Source organism: Canis lupus, chromosome 34 (assembly GCF_011100685.1).
Source record: "Canis lupus familiaris isolate Mischka breed German Shepherd chromosome 34, alternate assembly UU_Cfam_GSD_1.0, whole genome shotgun sequence".
Taxonomy (NCBI): domain Eukaryota; kingdom Metazoa; phylum Chordata; class Mammalia; order Carnivora; family Canidae; genus Canis; species Canis lupus.
This window is the reverse complement of record NC_049255.1, coordinates 19,915,930-19,939,907: the sequence shown is the minus strand read 5'-3', so window position 1 is coordinate 19,939,907 and position 23,978 is coordinate 19,915,930. Positions and strand designations below refer to the sequence as shown.

Below are 23,978 nucleotides of genomic sequence, written 5' to 3'. Positions count from 1 at the left end.
CAAGAACCAAGCTGAGAAAGCAAGTGGGGAAAAAATAGTCCACAAAGGAGTGCTGGTGATTGATTGTGCGATTCAGAAAAGATGTGAAGGTAAGAGAATCGGTTAATCTTAAAATGGAATGGTGTCAAAGGACTGGATGTCTTGATGAGATTGAAGTCTAGGGTTATTGGAGTCTATATGGTTTTTGAAGGAGTAAAAGACCTAGAAAGATAGGAGATAATGGGGTGTTAGGAGCTGAAGCTTTCAGAGGTGGATGCAGTATGGGTAAAGCTAAGGTAAAGTGGAAGAAGTCATCACTTAAGATGAGGAGGTCAAAGGACAAGAGCCTAGTGTCACTCAGGACATCAAGAGGAACTGAAGGAAAGGTAAGCATTGGTGCCACATGCCTAAATTCTTTTAAAAAAGAACAAAAAATAGGACCAAGAAGTCAGAAGGTAGAAGTAGCAGGGATAAGTAGAGTTTGCCAGAGTGATAGAAGAGCAAGGGAATTTGGAAATAGATGTGAAAAATAGTAGTCATGAAATAGCAGTAGGTAGTTAAGGAAGTAAGGACAGTGACTCCTCCAAGATCTGAACCCGCCCCATGGTCTTACCCCAAATGTCCATTTGCTTCTTATGGCATAATCAATACTGTCCTATGGTTGGATCTGCTTGGTCCATGTGGCCTTAGTACCTGGGAACCTCTGGGAGAGAGGAGACATAATGTGAGTAAATAGCAACTATAGTTGCTATAAAATGGATTTAGGTGAGCAAAGGTATGGGAAATATGGAAGGTGTATTAGTTTCCGAGGACTGCCATAACAAAATACCAGACTGGGTTACTTGCACAGCAGAAATCTATTTTCTCACAGTTCTGGAGGCTAGAAGTCTAAGATCAAGGTGTTGGCAGGTTCGGGTTCTTTTGAGACCTCTCTCCTTATAATCATATTCTGAGATTTGGGTTCTCTTGAGATCCCTCTCCTTGAATCATATTCTAGAACATCAACATATGAGTTTGGGAAGGACACAGTTCAACCTAAACAGATGGTATATGTCTCAAATATTTAAGAATCCCAGGATCATTCCTTACACATCACCCCTCCTTCTGCAAGATCACCATGAGGACCAATTACCAAACAGAAAACCAGGTACCCTGTGTTACCAGCTAGGCTAGTACCTGGCTCCACAGACTTGGGGTGTCCAGTAAAGCTGGAGCTCAATGGCTCCATGACAAGACCTCCTTTGATCAGAAGCTTAAAAAGAGCATGCCCACTGCCTGCCAGAGCTTAAATCCTAATATCCTCCCCTATCACTCTTTGGCCAGGTGCATGGAGAAAGTAGAGCAAAGAGAGAGCCAGAAGACCCAAAGAAGGCTAGTTCCCAGATATTTTTTTCATTGAATGAAATAAAGCAAAAAAGCAAGAGAAGCTGATGTGTATGGCCAGTTGATTTACTTCCACTGCCCACTAATAAGCTTAGATTATGGCCTGAAGCATAAGGAAAGAGGTGGGAATCAGGATAGGCTGAAAAGTGGGAAAAGGAGAGAGGTGTCCTCTCTTACACAGCTACCAAAGTAGATTCTAGAAGCTATAAGCCTACTGGCAGCTGAGGAAGCATGAAGATTTTGCTCTTCAAGAGAGGTCAAAACACCTCATCAACCTCCTTGTTCGATAAAAATGTGTCATGGAGAGCCAGCTGTGTTGGCCAGGCAAGGATCATTTGGTGCCTTCAGAAAAACAAGTAAGTTTTCTTTTCAAAGTACTCATTCTCAAATAGAGTGACCAACAACCTAACAGGAAATAACATGGGAGTAGGGAACTCTGATTCATGGTCTCAGCCCACCATCTAATTTCAATGAGACCCTGGGCAACACATTTCTCTCCACTAGGACTCAACGACCTCATTTCAATATTATTAATCATTTATGTAAAATACAGATAATAATGCATGGCCTTCGTCAGTTGTTTTCAGGATGAAAACATTCTTCCTGGAAACAAAGCTTCACAGGAGATTGGGGCGGAATGTGACCCCCATCCCCAGCATACTGACTCATAGGCCAGTCCTATTCCAAAGTGCTGAGCTGCTTTTACCGTGTCCACCCTCTAGAACAATGTTTCCAATATTTAGTCACTTACATTTATAAATTTTTTGTATCCATGAATATCATCTGTGTTATTATTATTTATTTCATATTTTTATTTTACTCTGGATTTGTTTTTTTAACTGAAATCCATATATTTGAAAGTATGTTGCTACTCTAAATATAAAAATAAAAATAATGAGTAAAAATTGTTAAATGCTAGCAGAATAATATTGCCTCTTCAAGACTCTGAATTTGAGACCAGTCTTTCCTTATTAAATGAGAATGAGCATCAGTGGCATAATGGCATCACCTTGAGATTTTCTTCTCAACAATATCAGGAGTGAAAGAGAAATGAAAAAGGCAGGACTTTCTTGGCATATGGTGGTGACAGATATTGAAGGTTGACTCATGCAATTTCCATTTCTAATCCCTGTCTTCCTTGCCACCTGGCTCTGCTCTATAAAGCTGTAAAAGTAAGAAACAGACTTCACAGTCTCCTTTCCAGTTAGTGGTGGCCATGTGACCCAGCTCTGGTCTGTGAGACATTAGGAGAAGTCCCCCAGTCCCCTTTTTTTCTTCCTCATTTTTTTATGTTTTGAATGTGGACTTGACATCTGGAGTTACAGCAGCCTTTTGGTGACCATGAAGTGGCAAGCATGAGGATGAAACCCATATACTATGGCTGGCGGAGCAGAAAACAAGAAAACAATGTCAAGCAGCTACCCCAGACCTATGTTCCTCCTCACTTCCTGCTATGTGAGGAAAATAAATTCTATTCGAGCATTAGTGAAGGTCTCTTTTATTATTTACCAAATATTATTTACCAGAATATTAATTAACTCAGTATTTTTTAATTCCATGTGTGTGGCACTTGACATCAGCCTGACACCCCTGGGGGACATGTGTTTCATGCTTTTCAGGAACTTTGCGTAAGAGAGCTTGTGTCAGTTTGCTAGGGCTTTGCTAGGCTATGGCAAAGTACCACAGACTGGGGAGTAAAACAGCAGAAATTTATTTTCTTATAGTTTTGGAGATTAGCACTTCAAAATCAAGATGTTGGCATGTGTTTTAAAGTTCAAGGTCAAAATGCTCTTTTGAGGTATCTCTCCTTGGCTTGCAGATAGCCATTTTCTCACTGTTTTCTCACGTGGTCTTTTTTTCTGTGTTGTCTGTGTCCTAATCTCCTCTTACTATAAGGACACAAATGACATCAGATCAGGGCCCCATTTTAACTTAATCACCTCTCAAAGACTCTATTTCCAAATTGTCACATTCTGAGGTCCTGGGTAAGGTTAGGGCTTCAACATATGAATTCTGAAAAGATACAGTACAGCCTATAACAGAGCCTAGTAGTTTATTTTCTAATAGAAATTATTTTTCCTTCCCTGCAATCTTGCAGACACAAGATAGCATGGCTCATGGATGTTCAAAATCCATAGGCAGGATCCCGAGCCTGTAGATGAGGGGAAAGAGTCCTGGATCCGGGGTCAGAAGGCCTGAGCTCTACACATCAACCATCTTCTTGTTGACATAGTCTCTCTGAAACTTTCTGTCTTCCTCTGTAAAAATATATGAATATTACATGTAATAATGTATATGGAAGTATCTGGCACATGCTAAGGATATTTCATCAAATCTAAAATGACATCAATTACAAGATGCACCATTATGATCTCTGTACCCAAGTTGGCAAAATCATGCCATGAGAGCTTTTAAAATTAGAGATTCAGGAGCACCACCCCAAATTCACTGAATCTGAATCTCTTGGGATGAAGCTTAGGGATTGGTATTTTTTCTAATTCCCTGTATTATTCTGATAATATGATATCCAGGATCCAAAGCAATGGCTTTTAGCATAGTCATGTGTTGTAGAACCCAAAATTTAATTCTAATGTGCCATCTTTGGGGCTATTTATCAGTTTCTTAGATATTCTATAGGAAGCCTGGATTTCAGACTTTGCCAACAAAATCCCATTGCCCAAATACTTCACATTTTCTAACACATTCATGGGATTCCAGAAAGTCTCAGTTCAGGAGTTGCATATAATAAATACTTCGGTAGAGCATGTAAACCAAACCCGGTTCTAGTGGTAGGAATGCTATAACATGTACTCTCTTAGAACTACATTTCTGATCCTTGTCCCTAACAATAACCTAGGGGTATGATGCCCACATCTGTCATTCTACATTTTATGATTCTATGTGACATACTGTTAGTTCATTGTGGGCATATCTTAACCTTTCTGTCAAACTTTTTAAAAACTAATTGAATCTTATTAAAAATTATTTTTATGAATGCCTATGATTGAATCCTGAGCATGCTGCTATGACCACAGATAAAATAAGTGTCAAGATGAAAGTGCCACTCTGGACTCCACTCTCTTCACAGGTCATGAGAGTAACCCACATGACTACCTTCACTGCAATACCATTCCCCAGTTTTCATACCCACATTTATATGTGCTCCATCATCTCAACAGGGTCCAATCCCCTGACTGTACAGTAGCAGATGGAGGCCCCTCCTCTCCCTCCCTCCAACCAAGAAAGTAGATGACTTGCCCAAGGTCACATACATGTCAGCCTACTGACACTGAGCCTACTCCAAGATCAGTGTCTCTCACATTCGTCCTACTTCGCATAATCTATTCATGATCCTTCAGAGTCTTTATCAAAAGGTCCGGACAATATCACCAATGTCTTCTAGGCTAGTGGGAAACTGCCCTGAATCTCACCCAGATCATTCACTGAGCCATGTAGTTCCTGTTTTCGTGCAGATTCCATCTGAGCCTTGGCTAACTCCCAGGGAAGCACATATCAGATCTGCTGTATATTGGCAGAACTTTGGCTTAGAACGTTATTTCAAATCCCTCCCATTGAACATTGGCAGCCTTGAAAAAATATGGCCAGGAAATTATTCTGGGAAGCTCGATTGCTCTATGACACTTTACAAGGAGAAGCTGATGGCTTTCCCTCCCAAGCTCTTCCCTCTGTGCCCAGAACAAATGACTGCATATTCCTGTATGTGCCCTAAATGAGGAGAGGGCCAGCTCTGCTGCCGCATGAATAGAGGGAATGTCTGTGACGGGCAAAGCCCTCTGCACAGCGCACTGTGCTTCGAGCCAAGTTCTTTCTCCTTCAGTTTTGAAACCCTTGGGTACTCCAAGAGAAATGTAGTCCATGTGTTTCAGATTCATTTACACTTAAATCATTAAAATGTTGTTTTGTGAGAGTTATTTGATGTCTGAGGAGCCTGTGAGGCTTCTTAATGGGACTTTTAAATGTTTTTTTTTTTTTCACTCTGCCTGAAACAGAAAGCAACATTTTGCTAAAACAGTGCCTGAGTTCAAACATATTCTCTCATCTCATATATTTGCACCCACATTATCGACCACAGCCTCTTACTAATGCCAGGCCTGGCAAGACTGACATTTGAAAGTGTTAAAATAGAGAAACTGGAGAGAAAAGGGAGCAGAGGGAATACTAGCAAGATTCAAACCAGTGTTCCCCCAAATGTGCCAAAGCAGCAGTGTTAGAGCATGGGTAGCACATGCTTTTGCTACGTTGGTCAGACTGGACGCAGGGCCTAACGTCAGGTGCACCGCCAGACAGCTAACACGGCACTTCCACAGCCATAATCTCCTTGCAGCCTCATAGCAACCCTCATTCCCCAGAGGCAAAGCAGGAGCAGAGGTGTTAAGGATTGGACCCGGAGTGCAGAGTTGGCTTGGACAGAAAGGAAAGATTAAAGTCTGACTCTACGTCTACTGCTCTTTTCAGGATGCCTCAACTTGAGTTTCTCCATGAGTGTTGTATTTGAAATACCAAATGCATTAGACTATATGAGGGAGATGCAGTGCAACAGAGTGGGTAGGATCTCAGATTCTTCCCCTAGCACTTTCCAACTGTGTGACCTTGGGCATGTTACTTAATCTCTCTGGGCAGTTTCCTCATCTGTCAACTACTCAACTATCCAAGGTATAAAGAAGATTGAAAGGAATTAACACATCTCTACAACAGTCCCTGACCCACCGTGCTCAATAAATGTTGACTATTAGCGGTAGTAGCAGTAAGGAGTAAAAAGAGGAGAGAGCTGGATGATCCTGGCGAGGTGCCGAAACTCTCTGAGCCTCAGTTTTCTCATTTGTAAAATGAGTACAATTGTGTGCCTCTTACAAGTTTGTGGGAGTGCTTGAGATGATGCTTAGGCTTAGCATTGTGCCTAACACAGATTTTTCTCTGTAAAATCCATTTTTTGCACCCAGACATCTCTCTCCCTATTCAGTATTGGTTGTCATTGTTGTGGGGGAAGTAACTACCTCTATTATTCAGCTCGGCTTAGATCTGGTGCTGCATTTCTCCACGATCTCAGAGTGTAGACATGTGTACAGACCTAGGGCTTTCTACACCCATGGGGTGCGGGCTTTCCTGCGGTGAGGGATCCTCACCGGGCTGGATTGGCTGGATTACCAACACCCTGAGTTGGTAAAACAGCATGAGTATTGCTTTTTAAGTGGAGAAGAGCCACTAGCCAACTGCAGGACTTGGGGCTCCCTCACATTCCTGGCCAACGGCTCTGTGCACAGGAAAATCTGTCTCGCTGTTTGCAGGCTGACTGAGGCTTTGGGATTTGGACCTTTTTCCTTTCCTAGTGTAGATGTCAGAATTGCCTTCTTAGTTGGTTGTTTCTGCTTCACTGGTGTCTTTTTGCTGGTGTCCTGAAGAAGAGCAGAAAACTACGGCCATCTGGCAAGGGAGACTAAAGAGAAATTAGACTTTGTCTCTCTCCACCCTCCACACACACACACACACACACACTCACACACTCACTCAACACATTCATACACACACACTCACTCATACAAATCACTCATACACATCCACACACACATACACATACACTTACACACTCACACACACAGACACACACAGACACACAGATACAAATACCTTTTTGAGCCTCTCAGTTTCCTCTCAAGAGCTGGAGCTAGCCACACAGGATAAAGGAAGGAACTAGAGGAGCAGATCTTTTAAGCAAGAAGACAGATTCTGTTCTGTCAGGTTCCTATGAGTGTGTGTAAGAGCGAGTCAGAGGAGAGAGAGAGGGGGGAAGAAAGAGGAGGGAGAGAGAGGGAGAGAGGAGAGAGACGAGAGACGAGGGAGGGAGGGAGGGAGGGAGGGAGAGAGAGAGAGAGAGAGAGAGGAAGAGGCAGAGAGAGAGGGGGAGAGGGGATCTGTTGCAGGCAGGGGAAGGCGTGACCTGAATGAAGAATGCCAGCCAATTCCAGAGACACACAGGGACCTCAGAACAAAGATAAGGCATCGCTGACACCACACCGGGGACAAGCTCACAGGAAAGTCAGGCCGAGGGGACCAAAGCCAGGCAGCCAGGAGCACCCCAGGCAGGAAAATGAGGTGAGTGCTAGGGCAGGAGGGGGCACGGGTGCCCTTTCGGGAACCAGGTGTCAAGTAGCCCTGGAGCATTTGACCTTGCCTCTGGGCAGACTCACCTGCGCGTCCTGCGGGTGTTGCAGGGGCTTCTCATCAATCCTTGGGGCTTTGAGAAAGGAGATGTGGGCTGGGCGCTGCCCTGGGACTGCGGAGACCCACAGCTTGAGACGGGAGACTTTGTGCAAATCCTGCCCCAGCTTCCTGCTGAAGCTCAGTTTCTCCCTCTGCCAGCGTAGGGTGCTGTCTGCTGGCGAATGTGACTTTCCTCCTGTTGCCCACAAGGCCAACTTTAGGTTTTCCCTCTCTGCAAAGAGCATGGGTTTATCTCTTCCAACACTTTGTGAGTTAGGTATGTGTTTGTGTGTTTATTTGTCCTGACCGGAAAAGAAACCAGCTTCCCACAGCTCGGCTCTGCCGTTTCTTAAACCTTCAGAAGTTTGCCCGTTAAAACCTCAATTTAGAAAAGTAAAAACCTGTTCCCATTTTACAGTTCCCTATAAATTTCTGCATTTTTCCCTGAAATCAGAGGCAGCTGGTGGCATGAATCAGGGTATGATTTGCACTGAATGGCTCTTAAAGGGATACCACAAATTAAAAAAAAAAAAATTAAAAAGGAGTCTCTGGCGTTCTAAATCCAGGACTTTAAATTCTAATTGTTTTTAAACTCTTCAACATTTCCTATTCCTCAGCCTATACTTAGAGTTACTTGATCCTTCTTACCAGGCATTCCTTCTAAGTTTTCCTCTGCAAGTCTCAAAACCTAACCACTGTAATTATTTTTGCTATTTATAAGTGTTAATGCCGTTAAAAATACCAAAAAAGAGAAAGGAGAAGAAAAACACTCTGCAGATGTGTTAAGTCCCTAAGCACCTCTTTTCTCATTGATTTTCTTCTCAATTGGAAAAGGATTTCTATTTGTTTCTCTTCTGCAAAGTCACCTAGCAACTTTTCTGGGTCTGGGGCCAATGGGGGGCTTCACACTGGGTTAACTCTTTGAGCTCAGATTACCTGTGGTTCAGAGAAATAATCAGGCCTCTAAGGTTAATTTGATCTGTTCTTTTAAAATCCATTGTAACATTAAGCCTGCCATCTAACTTCATTTTCCTTTCTCCTGAAAGAGATAGGATTTATGTCCATCTATGTGGAGGGATAATTTGGCTGGTCTGTTGAGATCAGAATCCTACCTACCACCCCAGGCCCCATCCATAACAACATACAGGCTGATTACCAGTCCTGTATCTTTGTGTTCAATCCCCCCTTAGCGCAGAACAGCTCTCCCCGCCCCCCCCCCCTCCTTTTTTTCCACCTAAAGGACCAGATTGTTCAAACCACAGCTCAAACATCATCTCCTCTTCTCTGGCCAGCATCCCCAGAATGAGCATCTTCTCCTTCGTGCTATCTCTGTTCTTGGGAGCTACATCTCTCTTCATCTTCTTAATATTTCACTGTTCAAATGTCTATCTGATTTTCCAAGATTGAATGCTCCTTAAAAGGTATAGGATCTGTGTCTTGTTCTTCTTAGTATCCCCAGCACTTAGCATAATGTATGTTTCCTAAGAAGCATTCAATAAATGCTAGCTGAATGGAATTCAGTTGACTAGCAAACCAACCAGTAGAGAAGTGCTCCACTAGAAGTCTCCAAGGGGTCTTGCCTTGCAGGGACACAGCACTTCAGAGTTTGCAAAGCACTTTTTATAGTCCTCTCTCATCTGGTCTTTAGATTTTAGATAAGGTGAGGATTTATGGAGAAGTGAGGATAAAAGCCATTAAGTAACTTGCCCAAAGCCATACAGATGATCTTGAAAAGGTTCTGACTCAAACTTGGGTCTCTGGACTCCAAGTCCAATATTTTTTCTGCTACATTCCGCCAGACTCTCATCTAAGTGTATTTTCCTATACCAACAGCTCTCGATTCTAGTCGTACATTAAGATCATCTGTGATGCTTTCAAAGATGCCAATGACCAGACCTTACTCCAAACCAATTAAACTAGAATTTGTTGGGGAGGGGCTTTGTTATTAGTATCTTTTTTTTTTATATTTCTACATAAAGCCGTGAGTTTTTTAATTATTTTTCACAGGATTAATTGCTTTGGCCAAATGCCTAGGCATGATATGGGCATGGACCCAGCGGCTTCCTCTGTTAGCTTTTGTTATTCCCTTCTTCTGTTGAACTAATTCACCATATGGTGTTGGGCATGACATGTCACTACTTGGGGTATCCTTTTCATCATCTGTCAAATAAGCGCATTGTCCGAGGGATCTACACAGTCGCTTTCAACTCTTCTACTAAAAAACAGTCTTGGTGTAGTGTAGGTTCAAGTGAAGGGAGGGAATGAAGAGGATACAAAGTGCTACTTCTTCCACAATCTTTGACACACGGAGGCTTTTTGTCTACTCCCCATAGCCTGCTCCAGCAGGAGGACCTATCAAATCCCAGCTTTCTATATTATTTGACATTTCAAGCAAATGTAGTGAAACTTTTTGATGAGCTCAAGAATAGGTAGCAGGTGTCAGGAATTGTACAGCCGGTGCCTGGTGTATGGGAAGCAAAAAGCATTCAGAGAGTGTGATGAGAAACAAAAGCTACCACTTACGTTCTTCGTTCTTCGATTGGCAGCCCCTGAAGCAAGCAAGCATATGCTCAAGCCCATTATGTGCAAGGAGATATTTGTTTCATATGTTTGAAACTGTTTTGAGATGCAAACAAAATAGAACAGAAAGCTTCTTCCCACACTGGCCAGTTACCTACCACATGTGGGCCTTTGGAGCTGAATGGGGCTGTCGGCAGCCAGCCCTTGACAGGCCCAGCATTAGGAGGCTCAGAGTCTCCTCCATGTGGTCTGGAAAAAGCAGGCATGGAGAAAGTTGACCTTTCAGCCTTGCATAATCTGGGTGTCGCTATTGCAGTGAAGTCCAGCCTGGGAGCCAAAGTTCTTTCCTAACCTCTGCTTTTCGGGAAGCAGCAAGATGGAGTAATTATAACCAATGTTTGCTGAGGGCTGGACAGTTAACAAAGGACTTTCCAATCCTCCTTTACTCTGATAGCAGTCCGATGGCAACTTATTATTATCACCGCTTACTGGACGAGGACACTGAGAGCTTATATGCCTTCCCCGAGATGGGTCAGATAAATAAAGTCAAAGGATGGATCTTCTGATCCAAGTCCAGGGCTCTCCCCTCCCCCAGGCAGAACTGAACCGGAATTCCCAGCTCCCGGTAACATCCACACCTTTCCTCGCTTGAAATTGGGGCTGCGTGGGCCCTGAGAGACGGGGTTTCTAGACTCTGCTTTCCTGTGAGTTCACTGGAGAGCTTGGACCTATGCCTTCCCTTCTCTCTCCCTTGGAGGCCCTACCCCCACAAGATTGGTTTTAAAAAAAATATTGACCCTGGCAATTGGATTAAAACATTTTGTTTCCTCAGTTGAAATCTCACAAGTTACTATTGTAGGGACACTGGAAAAAATTTAAATGACTTTATTATTTTGTTTTTATTGAAAAAACAGTAGAAGGTCCTTCTTGGCAAATATGAACATCGCATATACACAAAAATTAAACTTAAAACTTTCATATTCCCATTTCAGAGATAACCACTGTTAATACACTGGTGATATCCTTCTAGGCCTTTTTGCATTTACTATTTACGTTTCATGTAAATATCATATGAGACAGCTAGATAATCTACGTTTACAGTTATCTTGTTGTGTTACATATTCAAAACTTCATGCGTATCCATATATACACATACATGCGTCTGGGTAGGGAGAAACAACTTGCCGATTAGTAAAGTATGAGCATTACAGTAATGCCTGCTTATCCCCAGTGGACAGGTTCCAAGATCCTCAGAGAATTCCTGAAACCACAGAGAACAGGGAGCCCTTTAGACACAATGTATTTCCTATGTATACCTACCTATGCTCGAATTTAATTTATTAATTAGGCATAAGAGATTAATCATAGTAACTAATAATAAAATAGAACAATTGTAGCAATATACTGCAACAAAATGATGTGAATGGGATCTCTTTCAAAATATCTTAATTGTGAGGCACCTGGGTGGTTCAGTGGTTAAGCATCTGCCTTTGTTTGGCTCAGGGCATGATCCTGGCCTGGGGATCGAATCCCACATCGGGCTCCACACATGGAGCCTGCTTCTCCATCTGCCTGTGTCTCTGCCTCTCTCTCTGTGTCTCTCATGAATAAATATGTAAAATTTTGAAAAAAATCTTAATTATACTGTACTCACCCTTCTTCTGATGGTACTGAGATGATAAAATGTCTATGTGATGAGATGAAGCAAGGTGAGTGCCATAAGCACTATGATGTAGCATTAGGCTATTACTGACCTTTGGACCATATGTCAGAAGGAGGATCATCTTGCTTGTGGACCAGGACTGGCCATGGGTAACTGAAACCACAGAAAAGGAAATAGTGGATAAGGAGAAATACTGTAATCTGAGGATGCTGGTATAATTTCCCAGCATGAATTTAGGTTATAGAAGGCACTGGCACCACTTTCTTTCATTCATTCATTCATTCATTCATTCACTCATTCATTCATTCATCCATTCATTTTATTCATTCATCATCTACTATAAACCAGGCTGTATACTAGGTCCTTTATATACATCATCTCTAATGCTCATGGGAGTCCAATAATTAGAAATTATAATCCCCATTTAACATGCGAGGATACTAGGGCTCAGAGAGACTATTATCCAAGATTTCACCTCCAGTGAATAGAAGAATGGGGATTTGAACCCAATATATCTAACTTCAGGAACTGTGTCTAAAAGCAGTGCAATATGAGATACACAGAATGGAATCTGGAGGTGTGAAGGGTACTCCATAGCCTCGGAAGCTTTGAGCTGGATAACGGAGGATAAATAAGGCAAGCAGATGAAGAATGAGTAGGGTCTGTGCAAGGGGGCCCAAGCATGGACAGGCATGACAGACTTTCAGAATGGCATGCCGGGGCATAGCTGGCACTGAGATGAGGCCAGACAGGCAGATCAGCCCTAGATCAAAAAGGGTTCATCTGCCATCCTGGGAGCAGATGCTTTATGCTGCAGGCACAGTGAAGCAGTATGGTCACACGTGTGTTTTAAAAAATCAACTTTGGCAGAAAAGTGCTGAATGGTATGAAATGGAGTAAGGGGAGATTACTTAGGATGCAGTAGCGATAGGCCAGATAAGAACATTTAAATTAAATGACTTGGAGAGAAGCAGATGGATTTCCAAAAGATAGGAAGCAGAATAAACAGGAATGAGGGAAGAAGTCGATGAGCCAGGTTTGGGGGGTTCGAGTTCAAGATCATTGGGTCTTGCAGGGGAGCAGTCTATTAGATGCCTGATGTTATACATATTGACCATTAGGGTTCTGATTAGCCTTGGATATCCTGCCTCATTATTGTGCCACTTTGGGTGTGTTCCCTAAGTTTTATTGGGTTTTCCTTGCCCCTTCCTTAGGCAATTCTCTTAACCCTCCATTATCTCTGATGCCTACAGCTGGAAATAAATTGTAGGTTTCTGATCCTTTCGTAAGAATATTTACCAAGAGGGGAAAAAACTTGTTTTGCTTATTCTTTCTTAATTCAAAACTTTGCATAATACTTTGAATAGTTTTGTTAAATCTGTTTTAAGTAATGCAAGATCCCGTCTCTGAGTAGAAGTCTTATCTCGCCATTACCATGTTACTATTAGTTACTTCTTACAAAACTGAACCAAGAGTTTATGATTCTTAAATGAAGCTGAGTTGAAGAAAGGACACAACTTTTACCTAATTATGAAACTGACATTCTCAACAATAAAATAATGTATGTCAGAGTCCCAAATAGGGCACTGTCTAGGAGAATTGAATCTTTATTATCAAATCTTCAGAAGAGCACAGCTGGGGGCATCTGGGTGGCTCAATCAGTTAAGCATCTACTCTTAGCTCAAGTCATGATCCCAGGCTCCTGGGATCGAGGCCCAATTCAGGTTCCCCACTCAGTGGGGAATCAGCTTCTCCCTCTCCCTCTGCCTCATACCACCCCTTCTCCCACTCATGCACATGCGCACACATGCTTTCTCTCTCTCAAATAAATAAACAAAATCTTGAAAAAATAATAATAAAAAGAAGAGCACAGCGGGAAGAAAGCTTAGAAATCATGGAGTCACCATCTCCCTGTAGAAAGGACAGGGTAAGCAAGGCCCTGAGTGGGGAAAAGTAAATGCAGCAGGTCAGTGGCAGAGATATGCTGATAGCATGGTCTCCTGGCTGCTGACTTAGTGAAAGGGTGGGGACCTGTGTCCATGAATGTAAGAGAATCCATTCATGTCTTTCAGGTGGCTCCTTCTCTATCATGTTCTGTGCCTCTCCTTGTTGAAAGCTTCGGCCCATACCGTGGAGCTTAACAATATGTTTGGCCAGATTCAGTCACCTGGCTATCCAGACTCCTATCCGAGTGATTCAGAGGTGACTTGGAATATCACTGTCCCAGAGGGATTTCGGATCAAGCTTTATTTCATGCACTTCAACTTGGAGTCCTCCTACCTTTGTGAATATGACTATGTGAAGGTGAGACCTCTGATGTTCCCTAACTGAGGCAGTTTCTCTACTAGAGAATCTGCTGAGAGTTAGAGAAGCACAGATGAACTAGATACTGTGCTTACCCGCCACCCCCCACCCCAGGGTAGCAGTCCAGTGAGGAATATGCACAAAGTTACATGATGAAGTTTGGGGGTGGTATGCTAGGTGCAGACTGAATGGTAGATCTAGAAAGGACCACAAGGGAAACTGGGGCTGGTGAAGTATAACTCAGCCAAACATAACTTCTACTTTTTCTTTCTGTTCTCAAAGTCCTTAATGTTTCCACTAATCCTTTACCAGCAGAAAGAAAAGGGCAGAGACCCCAGAAAAGGATAACCAGACTGAAACACAGCCATAATTATGTCCAAAGCTGAGGCATTAAAAAGCATTGCCCACTTCCCTAAGTAAAGGGGAAGTATTTGGGAAAGGTTGAGTATGTAGTTCCCAAGTATTTGGGAAAGGTTGGGTATGCAGTAGTAGACAGTAGGAGATGAAGTCAGAAGGTTGGATTGAGGTGAGATTCTGAAGGGTCTTGAATGCGATGCTAAGAAGTTTGGATTTTCTCTGCAAAGGGTATTGGCAGGATTGAGGGGCCATCAGAGCTGGATGTAAAAACCATGTGGAAGAGAAACAGGAAATGATTACAACATCAATGCCCTATTCTCTGGAATTTAGAGAGAACCCACAAACAATGCCATGGATGGGAAAGCTGTTCTTTGAAAGTGGGACTGAGAAAGTTTGGAGTACTTCTGAGAGATCAAGTTTACTAAGGCTGTATCTGGCTCAAAAAGATCTGGAGGTCCAAGAACCTACTTTCTAAGCTCTCTCTGGCTTTCTGGAAAAGATCTCATCAAATTACTCTAGAGTAGACTTCATATATTGTTAGTATTAATGTGATCTCTGTTCTCCACAGCCAGTAATTCAACAGGAGTTGACCTTGTATTAACCAGAATATTGGATCAACAGCAAAGTAGTGAGTTTACAATGTACTTTTATACTTGTAATCCCATTCAATCTTTAAAATAATTCTATAAGACAGGTACTACTGTCCTGCTTCACAGGCAAAGGAACAAACCTAAGAAGGTGAAGCTACAGCTAGTAAGTGGTGGGTCAATTTCCAAACCCATGTCTTCTGACTTTCAATCCCATACTCTTTTGTCTACACTGAACTGCTCTCAAGTTTGTCTCCACTGAGCCGCAGGATACTGCAGGAACTTGTAAGACTACTGTTGGGAGGAAGGAGGGGCTAAGTGGGAATATGAACCCCCATCCTGCTTAAACACATTTTAAATGTTGGGTATTGCTTATTTTATATGTTGGGCATGCATCAAATATCTCATTTACAACAAGGTTTCTGTGATGAAAAACTCCCTCAAATTGGTGCTCTCTGACAGTTTCTTAGCTTCAGCACCATTGATATTTTAACCTACAGATAATTCTTTGCTGAGGAAAGCTGTTTTGAGAATTATAGGATTTTTAGGAGCATGCCTGGCTTCTACTCACTAGACACCAATATCACTCTACCTCCAGTTGTGACAACAAAAATATCCCTAGAAGCTGGCCCTATCCCCAGAGGGACAGAATCTCTTAATTTGAGAACCACCGTTCAGTGGGATGCTGCACCCCTGTGAATGTACTGTGCTGGGGACTATGAGAATTTAAAGATACAAAAGATCTGATCCCTTACAAAGAGAAGTGAGCCTAGAAAAGTAGCCACTGCATAAGATGGAAAAGTAACGACAATTAAAGACTGATGATAAAGAATGAGAAGAGGGAGAGCCAGTTGCTCTAGGAGATAATGGAAGTTGGCAGTCTAGATTGACATAGAGTTTCTGTGAATTCATTAAAAATGGAGCCAACTTCTCTGAGTCACAAGGATCCAGCAAGGAGTATTCACTAAGACCCTATGCGTTCATCATCATAAAGTGAAATTCCTGACAAACATGTTAGTTATATCTTCCAGGATATAATCTAGCCTCTATTAGAGCCAGACTCCAGGAGCAGATGCGTTGTGGGTAGGGAGCATTAGGTTAGCTGACTCCTCCAGCCCATTCCCCTAACTAATGCTGGTCATAAAACTGTGGCATTCTCAAATATTTGGATTAGAGAGTGGACTTAACCAGAAGGAAAATGATCAAACATTGGCTCAATACCACAGAAAGTTCCATAGGTTTAGACAAAGCTAGATGTGAACTTCCTAACTGCTTTCTTCTCTATTTTCAAACATGTCAAACCACCTAGATTTTTTTTTAGTGAAAACACTTGCTGGGCAGCCCAGGTGGCTCAGCGGTTTAGCGCCACCTTCAGCCCAGGGTGTGATCCTGGAGACTGGGGATCGAGTCCCACGTCAGGCTCCCTGCATGGAGCCTGCTTCTCCCTCTGCCTGTGTCTCTGCCTCCCTCTCTCTCTCTCTGTGTCTCTCATGAATAAATAAATAAAATCTTTAAAAAAAAAAAAAAAAAGAAAGAAAACACTTGCTTTTACTAGTAGTTGAGGTCTTAAGACTATGGACATTACAGAAATTTTTTTTTCTTTAGCTGTAACAACTTACTTTCATTATCCACCCCATCCTTCCTCTACCCGAGGAATTAACTCTCAATTCATAATACACTAAGCAATCATTTCTCACAAGTTTTCCTCTTGTTCAGACAGATGCCAAGCTTGACCTTGTTAGGACTCCCTTCTAGAGACAACACACAACAGAGGGTTTAACTCATTCCTTTGTCCCAAATAAACTGAACCTCCTGGCAAAGCAGATTAAGAAGCTGATATCAGCTGCATTTTGTAACAGAAAAAAAGAATAAAAAAAAAAACCCAAAAAACAAAAATAAAAACAAACAGGTACTTTTCAAGGGCAATGAAAGAAACTGAAGACCTCTTCTGAAACTGAATTAAGGACCCTGGCATACATTCTACCCAAAACTTGGCCTTTCTGGCTGGAGAATTTTTTAGAAACTGATTGATGGTTTCTATCAGGAACAGTGAGACACCTTCATGAAAGCTCAGGCAGATGGAGGTAGGTCTCCTGGAAGGGTAGCATGGTCCTGGATTCTTGCCAGACATTCAGGAAATGCCTGGGCTAGTCTCCGATCTGCCACTAACTCATGAATGAATAAAATCTTGGAGTAGCCTCTCCACTCCCAATAAGATTGTGACCCTTGGCATAGCAAAGAAGCCGTCTGCTACCTGAAGTGCCTAATAGTCTAGCCTCTCTGATTCAGGCACCTTTTCCTAAGTCCTTTGGGAAAAGGGATTAATGTATTAGGCAGGGCAGGCAAGATGTATCTCTCTGCACGTGCTGACTCCCTTCCAGGATGCCGTCCCAGCATCGGCATCAGCCTCCCTGAAAAGGTTCCACTGGCCATGGGGCCTGAGCAGGCCCCTCTTTGCAGGACGCCGCACCTTGGTTGGCTGGCAACTGGTGCTAATGTGGAGACAGGCCCCATGCCTCTGTCCACAAGCACCTGGTAGGGTTCCTGTCCTGGAGTCATGAACTCTCACAGAAGGTCAAGTTGCAGCAGCCCTCTAGAGAGTCATCTAATCCCACATTGTTGTTAGTATTGTTTTTCAAACATTTTCTCCTGGCTTTCTGCTAACAAATCTTCTGGTAGGCCCAATATAGAAGACAGAAGAGCAGCTGGCAGGTTAAAGGTGGCTCTGAAGCTTATTCAGCTCACTCATCCTCCTCAATCCCCCAAAAAGGTCCTACTTTAGGGGATTTACAACGAATATTGCTTTTGTCACCAAAGGACAGAAGAGGGGCCTGAAACTCAGAATTCAAGCACAAGACTAGTCCTCTGGCCTCTGAACTCCTGAATCCAGAAGCCTTCCACATACAGTTGAAACCCATTCACTTTTTTCTAACTGACTCACTCCCTCTGCCACCAAAATATGTGCCTTTCCTGCCTGTGAATGAGAGCAGCAATAAAGCAGGAGCACGCCATGTCATTCCCGGATAAGTCAACATCCCTCTCCAAAATTCTGTTTTCTCATCTGTTCCATGAGGGGGTGACATGAGATGATCCCTGCAGTCCCTCAGATTCCTGGACTCTAATCCTAATCCTCCTGCCAGAACAGTCCAGATGACCCCAATAAACCCTCATTATTCTTGCTAGGATAATGCCAGAAATGGTAATAATATGTTAGAACATGCACTCCTCTAAGTTCTGTGGCCATAAGCATTCCAATAAGAGCCTACCGTCCACTGGGGATGCCTTGGCAACATGTCATCTCAAGAAAACTTGGAACCACACTATGCCACCACTGTCCTTTTCCAAGCAACTTTAAATACCACTGATTTCCATTTGATGGGATCCTATCACCTATTTTGAAGCTTTTACACTCTGTGGCTGAATTCCCCTGACAGGCCAAGGAAGAGATTTAAAGCCCCCTCCAGTTCCCAGGGATCCCCTTCTGGCCCCGCCTACGCTCACAACTGCCCTCCCTACCCCGGCTCTTCGGGGTGACCATGATGGAACTGCTGACTCTGTACGTCAGTAGCTTGAAGAAGAGCAGGACCTCAAGGCTGTGGTCCGGATGCTCTCATTTTATGAAAATTCCTCTCCAGCCTGACTCCCCGCAGTCCTTGGTCTTCGAGGCATGTGCACATCTGCACGACAGCATCTGCTTCCTTGGAATGTGGCTGCAATGTGTGGATTCCTGCAGTGCACAGATGCAGCATATGAGTCACAGCCGGTTGACACTGCAGGGGCAGAGCACGGATGCTGGCTGTGCAGTAGGAAAAGCTGGTTCCCTGGGGTCATTCTCTATTAGTGAACCTTGGGCGAGTGAATATTTCTAGATGGAACTCTACTTCCTCCTCTCTTAAATACAGGAAGTCGAAGCAGACGGTCTCCGAAGTTGCCCCAGCCCCAATAGTCTGTGTGTCTAAGACCTCAGAAATCACTGTTCAACTCTATGGCCATCATGACCAAAACCTAGGGGAAGACAATTCATTGTCCAGGGCCACACTGGGACCAGAATTTATATCTCAAGACTCTCAGTCTTTTCTTCTTCTTTCTAAATGTTTTTTTAAATTATTTTAAGGTTTTATTTATTTATTCATGAGAGACACAGAGAGAGAGGCAGAGGCAGAGACAGAGACAGAGGGAGAAGCAGGCTCCCTGTGGAGACCTTCATGTGGAACTCCATCCCAGGACCCCAGGATCACAACCTGGGCCAAAGGCAGACACTCAACCACTGAGCCATCCAAGTGCCCCATTTTCTTTAAAAACAACAACAACAACAACAACAACGACTAAATGACAGTGAAATCCCATCTTGTGAGTTCCCCTTTTCTTTAAAAAAAAAAAAAATAACTAAATGACAGTGAAGCTGCATCTTATAATGTACATGTAAATCAGTGTAACATAAGGCAAAAATTGCCAATAGTCAAACTTACTGAATCTCTTCAGTATAATAGACCACTGTCTTTCTGTATGTCCAGAAGGGCCTTTTTCCCCAGGAATATAACAAATTAGTTCCTTTGGTTGGGTATCAGATGAAGTGGGGACTCGTGCCTAGAAAGGGGCCCCAGAGCCATAGTCACTGAAAAGATGTACTGAGAAACCAGAATCACTGAGGGAACACCAGAGCCACACATACCCCATCTTCAAGTTCACATCATAGCACCTGTTCACTGGAAAAAGAGATAATAAGAAGCTGCATTTCACTTTTATTCTTTCTCTTTTTCTCACTGAGTGCACACAGCTCCACTGGCGTCTGTTGGATGCTCTTGTAATGTCACACAACTTCTCCTATCAACCGTCTACCCTTGACCTACTCAACATTTCCTCCATTCTTTCCACTGTTCTTGCCTTCATTCCAATTCCTATTCCTCTCACTTAATCTACTGCAATCATCTCCTAAGTTTCTATGAGCCATAGTCCTTCCTCAACCAGTCCACCCTCTAGAGGCATGTGTCCAGAGAGATCTTAAAACATGTCTTTGATTGCAACACTCTTAAATCCTTCAATGGTTCCCCACTGTCTGTGGAATGACGTCCAAGAATCCCAGTAAAAACCCACTGGAAACTGGACACTACACCAAAGACAGGGCCTACAAACATGAGTGAGACAGCACCTGCCCTCAAAGAATTTGTGATTTCACTGTGCATCATGAGACAAATATCTTATTAATAAATTAAAGCTGTATAAAGTATCACAAAGGATGTGAGGCACTACATAAGACGGGGAGTAGTCATTTCTGGGTTTTAAGAAAGGCTTTGGATGTTTAGACAGGTCTTGAAGGGTAAATAGGAGATCACAGTGCAATTCCCTAAGCCTCTCTATCTCCCTAAGCATTGGTTTTGTCATTAGTACAAAAAAAAAAAAAAAAAAAAAAAAAGAAGAAGAAGAAGAAGAAGAAGAAGTTCATAATGACATAGTACCTTCCTCACAGGTTGTGGGAGGATTCAAATGAAATGCTGACTGTAAGTGGAATTCCTACTACAAGAGGCAAGCATGCCCAATGGTTCCAGGATCAGGCTTTAGGGACAGTCAGACCTGGCGTAGGTTCTGCCTCCATCTCTTACTATAAAATGGGGATGATAATAATAATAATAATGCCTATCTTGTGGGCATATTGCCAAACGAGGCAAATGTTTTCATGACGTATGTCCAGGACATGTGTAACTCACTCGACAATACTGTTAGAGCGGCAACGATGGCAGCAGTGTGAGTAATAAAGTGCCTGCTGGGGTCACTAGGTGCTTAATGAACGTCATTTTTCTCATCTGCTCTGACTGTACTACTAACTGACTGTCTATGACCCTGCTCACGTCACTCAGTATTTTCAGGCAATTTATGGAAAAGTACTTTAAAAGGACTGATCAGATGCAAAAGCTTATTTTCCTGTGTATTTCCCTTGTAGTAACACACATTTATGGTAGTTCCTAATTTATCGCCATGCTTGATTCTCATGGAATAGGAAGAGCAGGGATGATTACATCTCATTTACAGTCAAAGGAACAGCACAGGGGCACCTGGGTGGCTCAGTAGGTTAAGTAGCTAACTCTCCATCTCAACTCAGGTCTTGATCTCAGGATGGTGAGTTCAAGTCCTGTGTGGGGCATGGAGCCTATTTTAAAAAAAAAAGAGATAAAGAGGAAAAAGAAACAGCACAAAGAACCTGAGGGAATTTGTCTGGTCTCTATAGAAAGCCAGTTCTCAGCCCCTGATCAGCTTACCCCCGTCATAATTTTGTCTCCTTAGTCCTTCTCTGTTAGAATGGGTCTTGTCCTGGAAGAGACCTGGATATGCTCCCTGCCTATGTGTTATTCCTAAGGCAACTCTGCTGTCGGGGTAATTTAGTAAAATTAATAACACAAAAACCCCTTGAGGGTCCTTGTGTTGTCTAGATTTTGTTAAAGAACTTTCTCTTTTATCCTCACATTGAGAAGAAATATATTTTACAAACACAACAAGAAATGGAGAGTGAGCTATGAGGCATGAGTATGCTTGATTTATCTGTTTGTGGCAAACAAGCCCCAACGGTGAACTCCAGGTCATTCTACTAGACCATCAGCCCCTCAAGGTCCACGTCAAGGTTTGTTTCCAGCAGCAAGCACAGTCTTGGGGCAAAGCAGGAAAAGGCATACATCTCTCAGCAGAGAGCATAAGGAAGGGGCTCTGGTCTAGAAGTCAGCCACTGACTCCTGCTGAGATGCTGGACACGTGAGCAACCTGCTCAGGCCTCAGTTTCCCCATCTGCCCAATGGGGAAAGTGGACCTGCCAGCCTCTCCAAGCCCTTCCGGTTCTGATGGCCTACAACGCCCAGTCCAGTGCTCCCTTCCCCAGGCCTCATTGGGTCAGTCTGTATCCTGCTATGTTATTGAGAGATAAGTCCCTCCCATGGCCCTGCTCCAAGACTGACTCCCCTGACCCCCAGGCTCCTAATTTCTGTGCAATGCTCTGTGTTTACTCAGAACATGCCCTCGACCTTCATGCTGTGGCTGACCCCAGCTACTGCAGGAGCTCTGCTAATTCTCTGCGAGTAGACAGGCAGGCAGCCTTGGTCCCCAAAGGAAAGAAGAAAAGGAGAGACGTTTCTCATGAAGTTTGGTTGTAGTCCGCAGGGGGATTCTTCTACTCCCGAGATAGCGGTTTTCAATTCTAGGCACACGGAAATCAGGAAGGGGGAATGAGCTCCAGAAAAGTGTGACAAAGGCTCATTTTATGCAGGAAGTGCAAACAGCACAGGCTCTGGGTGATGGAAAACAGAAGGAAGGTTCCAGTGGTGGGGCAGAGCACACAGGAGAGCTCAGAGGAGTGTGAAGTGCAGTGCTCTGGGGAGGCATTGCACCTGGTGTGCAAATCTACATGCTTGTGTGGACACAGGCCGCTCTCTGATATACCTTGCTAAAAAGCAGAGCTTGAATTTCCTTTGGTGTGTTCATAAAGGTAAAAGGTAGGGAATGAGAGTTATTCATTAATTCAGGAGATATTTATTGAAGGCCTATTATTTACTAGAGCTTGGGGTGTAGCAGTAATTAAAACATACAGAAATCCCTGCCAGCAAGACGCTTATGTTGCATTGGGGGAAACAGGAGATAAACACTAAGCATAATCCACGACTAACTTATACAGTGAGTTGCAAGGTGATAGGCAGAGAAATGCAATAGAGCAAGACAAAGAGGGTCTACATGAGGAGGGGTGAGGGCTGTGACTTAAATATGTTGGTCAGCATAGGCCTCATTGACAGAGTGACACTTGAGCAGAGACTTGAAGAAGTTGAGGAAGTTAGCCATGTGGCTTTCTGGGGAAAACCCTTCCAACTGGAGGGAATAGTCAGCACAAAGTCCCTGAGGTAGGCAAGTAGCTGGTGCTTCTGCTGAGCAGCAAGGACAGCAGTGTGACTGGAGTAGGAAGGACAGGGATGAGAAGTGGAGATAGAGGTGCAGGTAGGGAGCAAAGAAGGAGGGCCAGGTCACCAGGGGGCTGGGAGATAAGGCCCCTGCTGGGTACCAACAGGCCATGAATGATAGACTTTACACATTGTTCCCATGGCAGTGTTTCATGACCTCTTGACTCTTAGAGGACAGTATTAATGCACTGTCCCCACCTTGATGTCTGTGAACACCAAGACCGGAAGACAGTGGTGTGCTTGTGAATGATTAACAGGTGGATCTGGACTGGCAGGGAGAAGGGAGGCACAGTAGCACACCATTCACCATTCAGATATGCTAGACCTTAATGACCTTGAGAGCAGAGCAAGTCGTCAGATGCTAAAAATAGGAGAGGGCGCGGTTTTGTGTAATTTGTCTTTAATATAATTTGATGAATTGTAACTTTATGAAACCTAATTCCGAATGATGACTGCATTTAACAACAGGGTTCGCAGAATCTCTGAAAAGTTCACAATTTGGCCTTATACACTGGTACCAGCCAGCGTGGGCATACTTCTGCCTGCGGGGGTTAGGGTGACACATGACATATGAGTAGCAGAGCGCAAACCAGAACCCAGGTCGTCCAGTCCTTATTCCAGGGCTCTACAGGGGCTTCCACATGAAGATGGGAGGCTGGGGCGAGACAGGGTCCAGGGCAGTGGCGGGGGACCAGGCCAGCTCACACATTCCTGGGAACTCTGCCTGGAGACACTGGCCTGCGGCGGGTCCCCTCGCTGTACCCAGCTCTTACTCAATCACTGCTTTCACCCCTGTCCCATGACATACCTTGAACCAGGCTGCCTCTGCCACAGAAGAACACAACACTGCTGTGTTTTCTTGTCCTGGGACTGTTTTCCAGCTCTCAACGGTCTGAGGCCCAGCCTCCCAGTCCCTGGGGAGATTTGCATGTGAATGAGCTTGGCTCTGGAGTCCCAGAAGGCACGGGGTGGGGAGTCTTTCAGGGCCAAAGAGTGAATCCTTCCTGGCTCTCCAACTGGCCCCAGTTCCCAGAC

General features: G+C 43.6%; 1 protein-coding gene and 1 long non-coding RNA gene across 9 annotated transcripts in view; one reads left to right on the top strand and one right to left on the bottom strand.

Annotated features, from left to right (window-relative positions):
* Window positions 1–694: 694 nt before the first annotated feature.
* LOC111093842 lies at window positions 695–23,884 on the bottom strand. 2 transcript variants are annotated; one of them, XR_005383860.1, is made up of 4 exons: window positions 23,752–23,884; window positions 11,756–11,917; window positions 11,258–11,362; window positions 695–3,620 (listed from the first exon to the last, which is right to left on the bottom strand). It is a non-coding gene; the product is annotated as an uncharacterized LOC111093842 (long non-coding RNA). The 2 variants fall into 2 exon arrangements; XR_005383859.1 differs by lacking the exon at window positions 695–3,620 and having other exon boundaries at window positions 10,972–11,362.
* MASP1 (mannan binding lectin serine peptidase 1) overlaps window positions 7,257–23,978 on the top strand; it is a 61,276-nt gene continuing 44,554 nt past the window's right edge. For 6 of the 7 annotated variants that reach the window (XM_038583661.1, XM_038583656.1, XM_038583660.1 and 3 more), the window contains exons 1-2: window positions 7,340–7,473; window positions 13,837–14,068. In XM_038583661.1, coding sequence (XP_038439589.1) covers window positions 7,469–7,473; window positions 13,837–14,068 — 237 coding nt within the window. In that variant the 5' untranslated portion in view covers window positions 7,340–7,468. Of the gene's footprint in view, window positions 7,474–13,836; window positions 14,069–23,978 lie in introns of all 7 variants that reach the window. The other variant, XM_038583658.1, reaches the window with a different exon arrangement.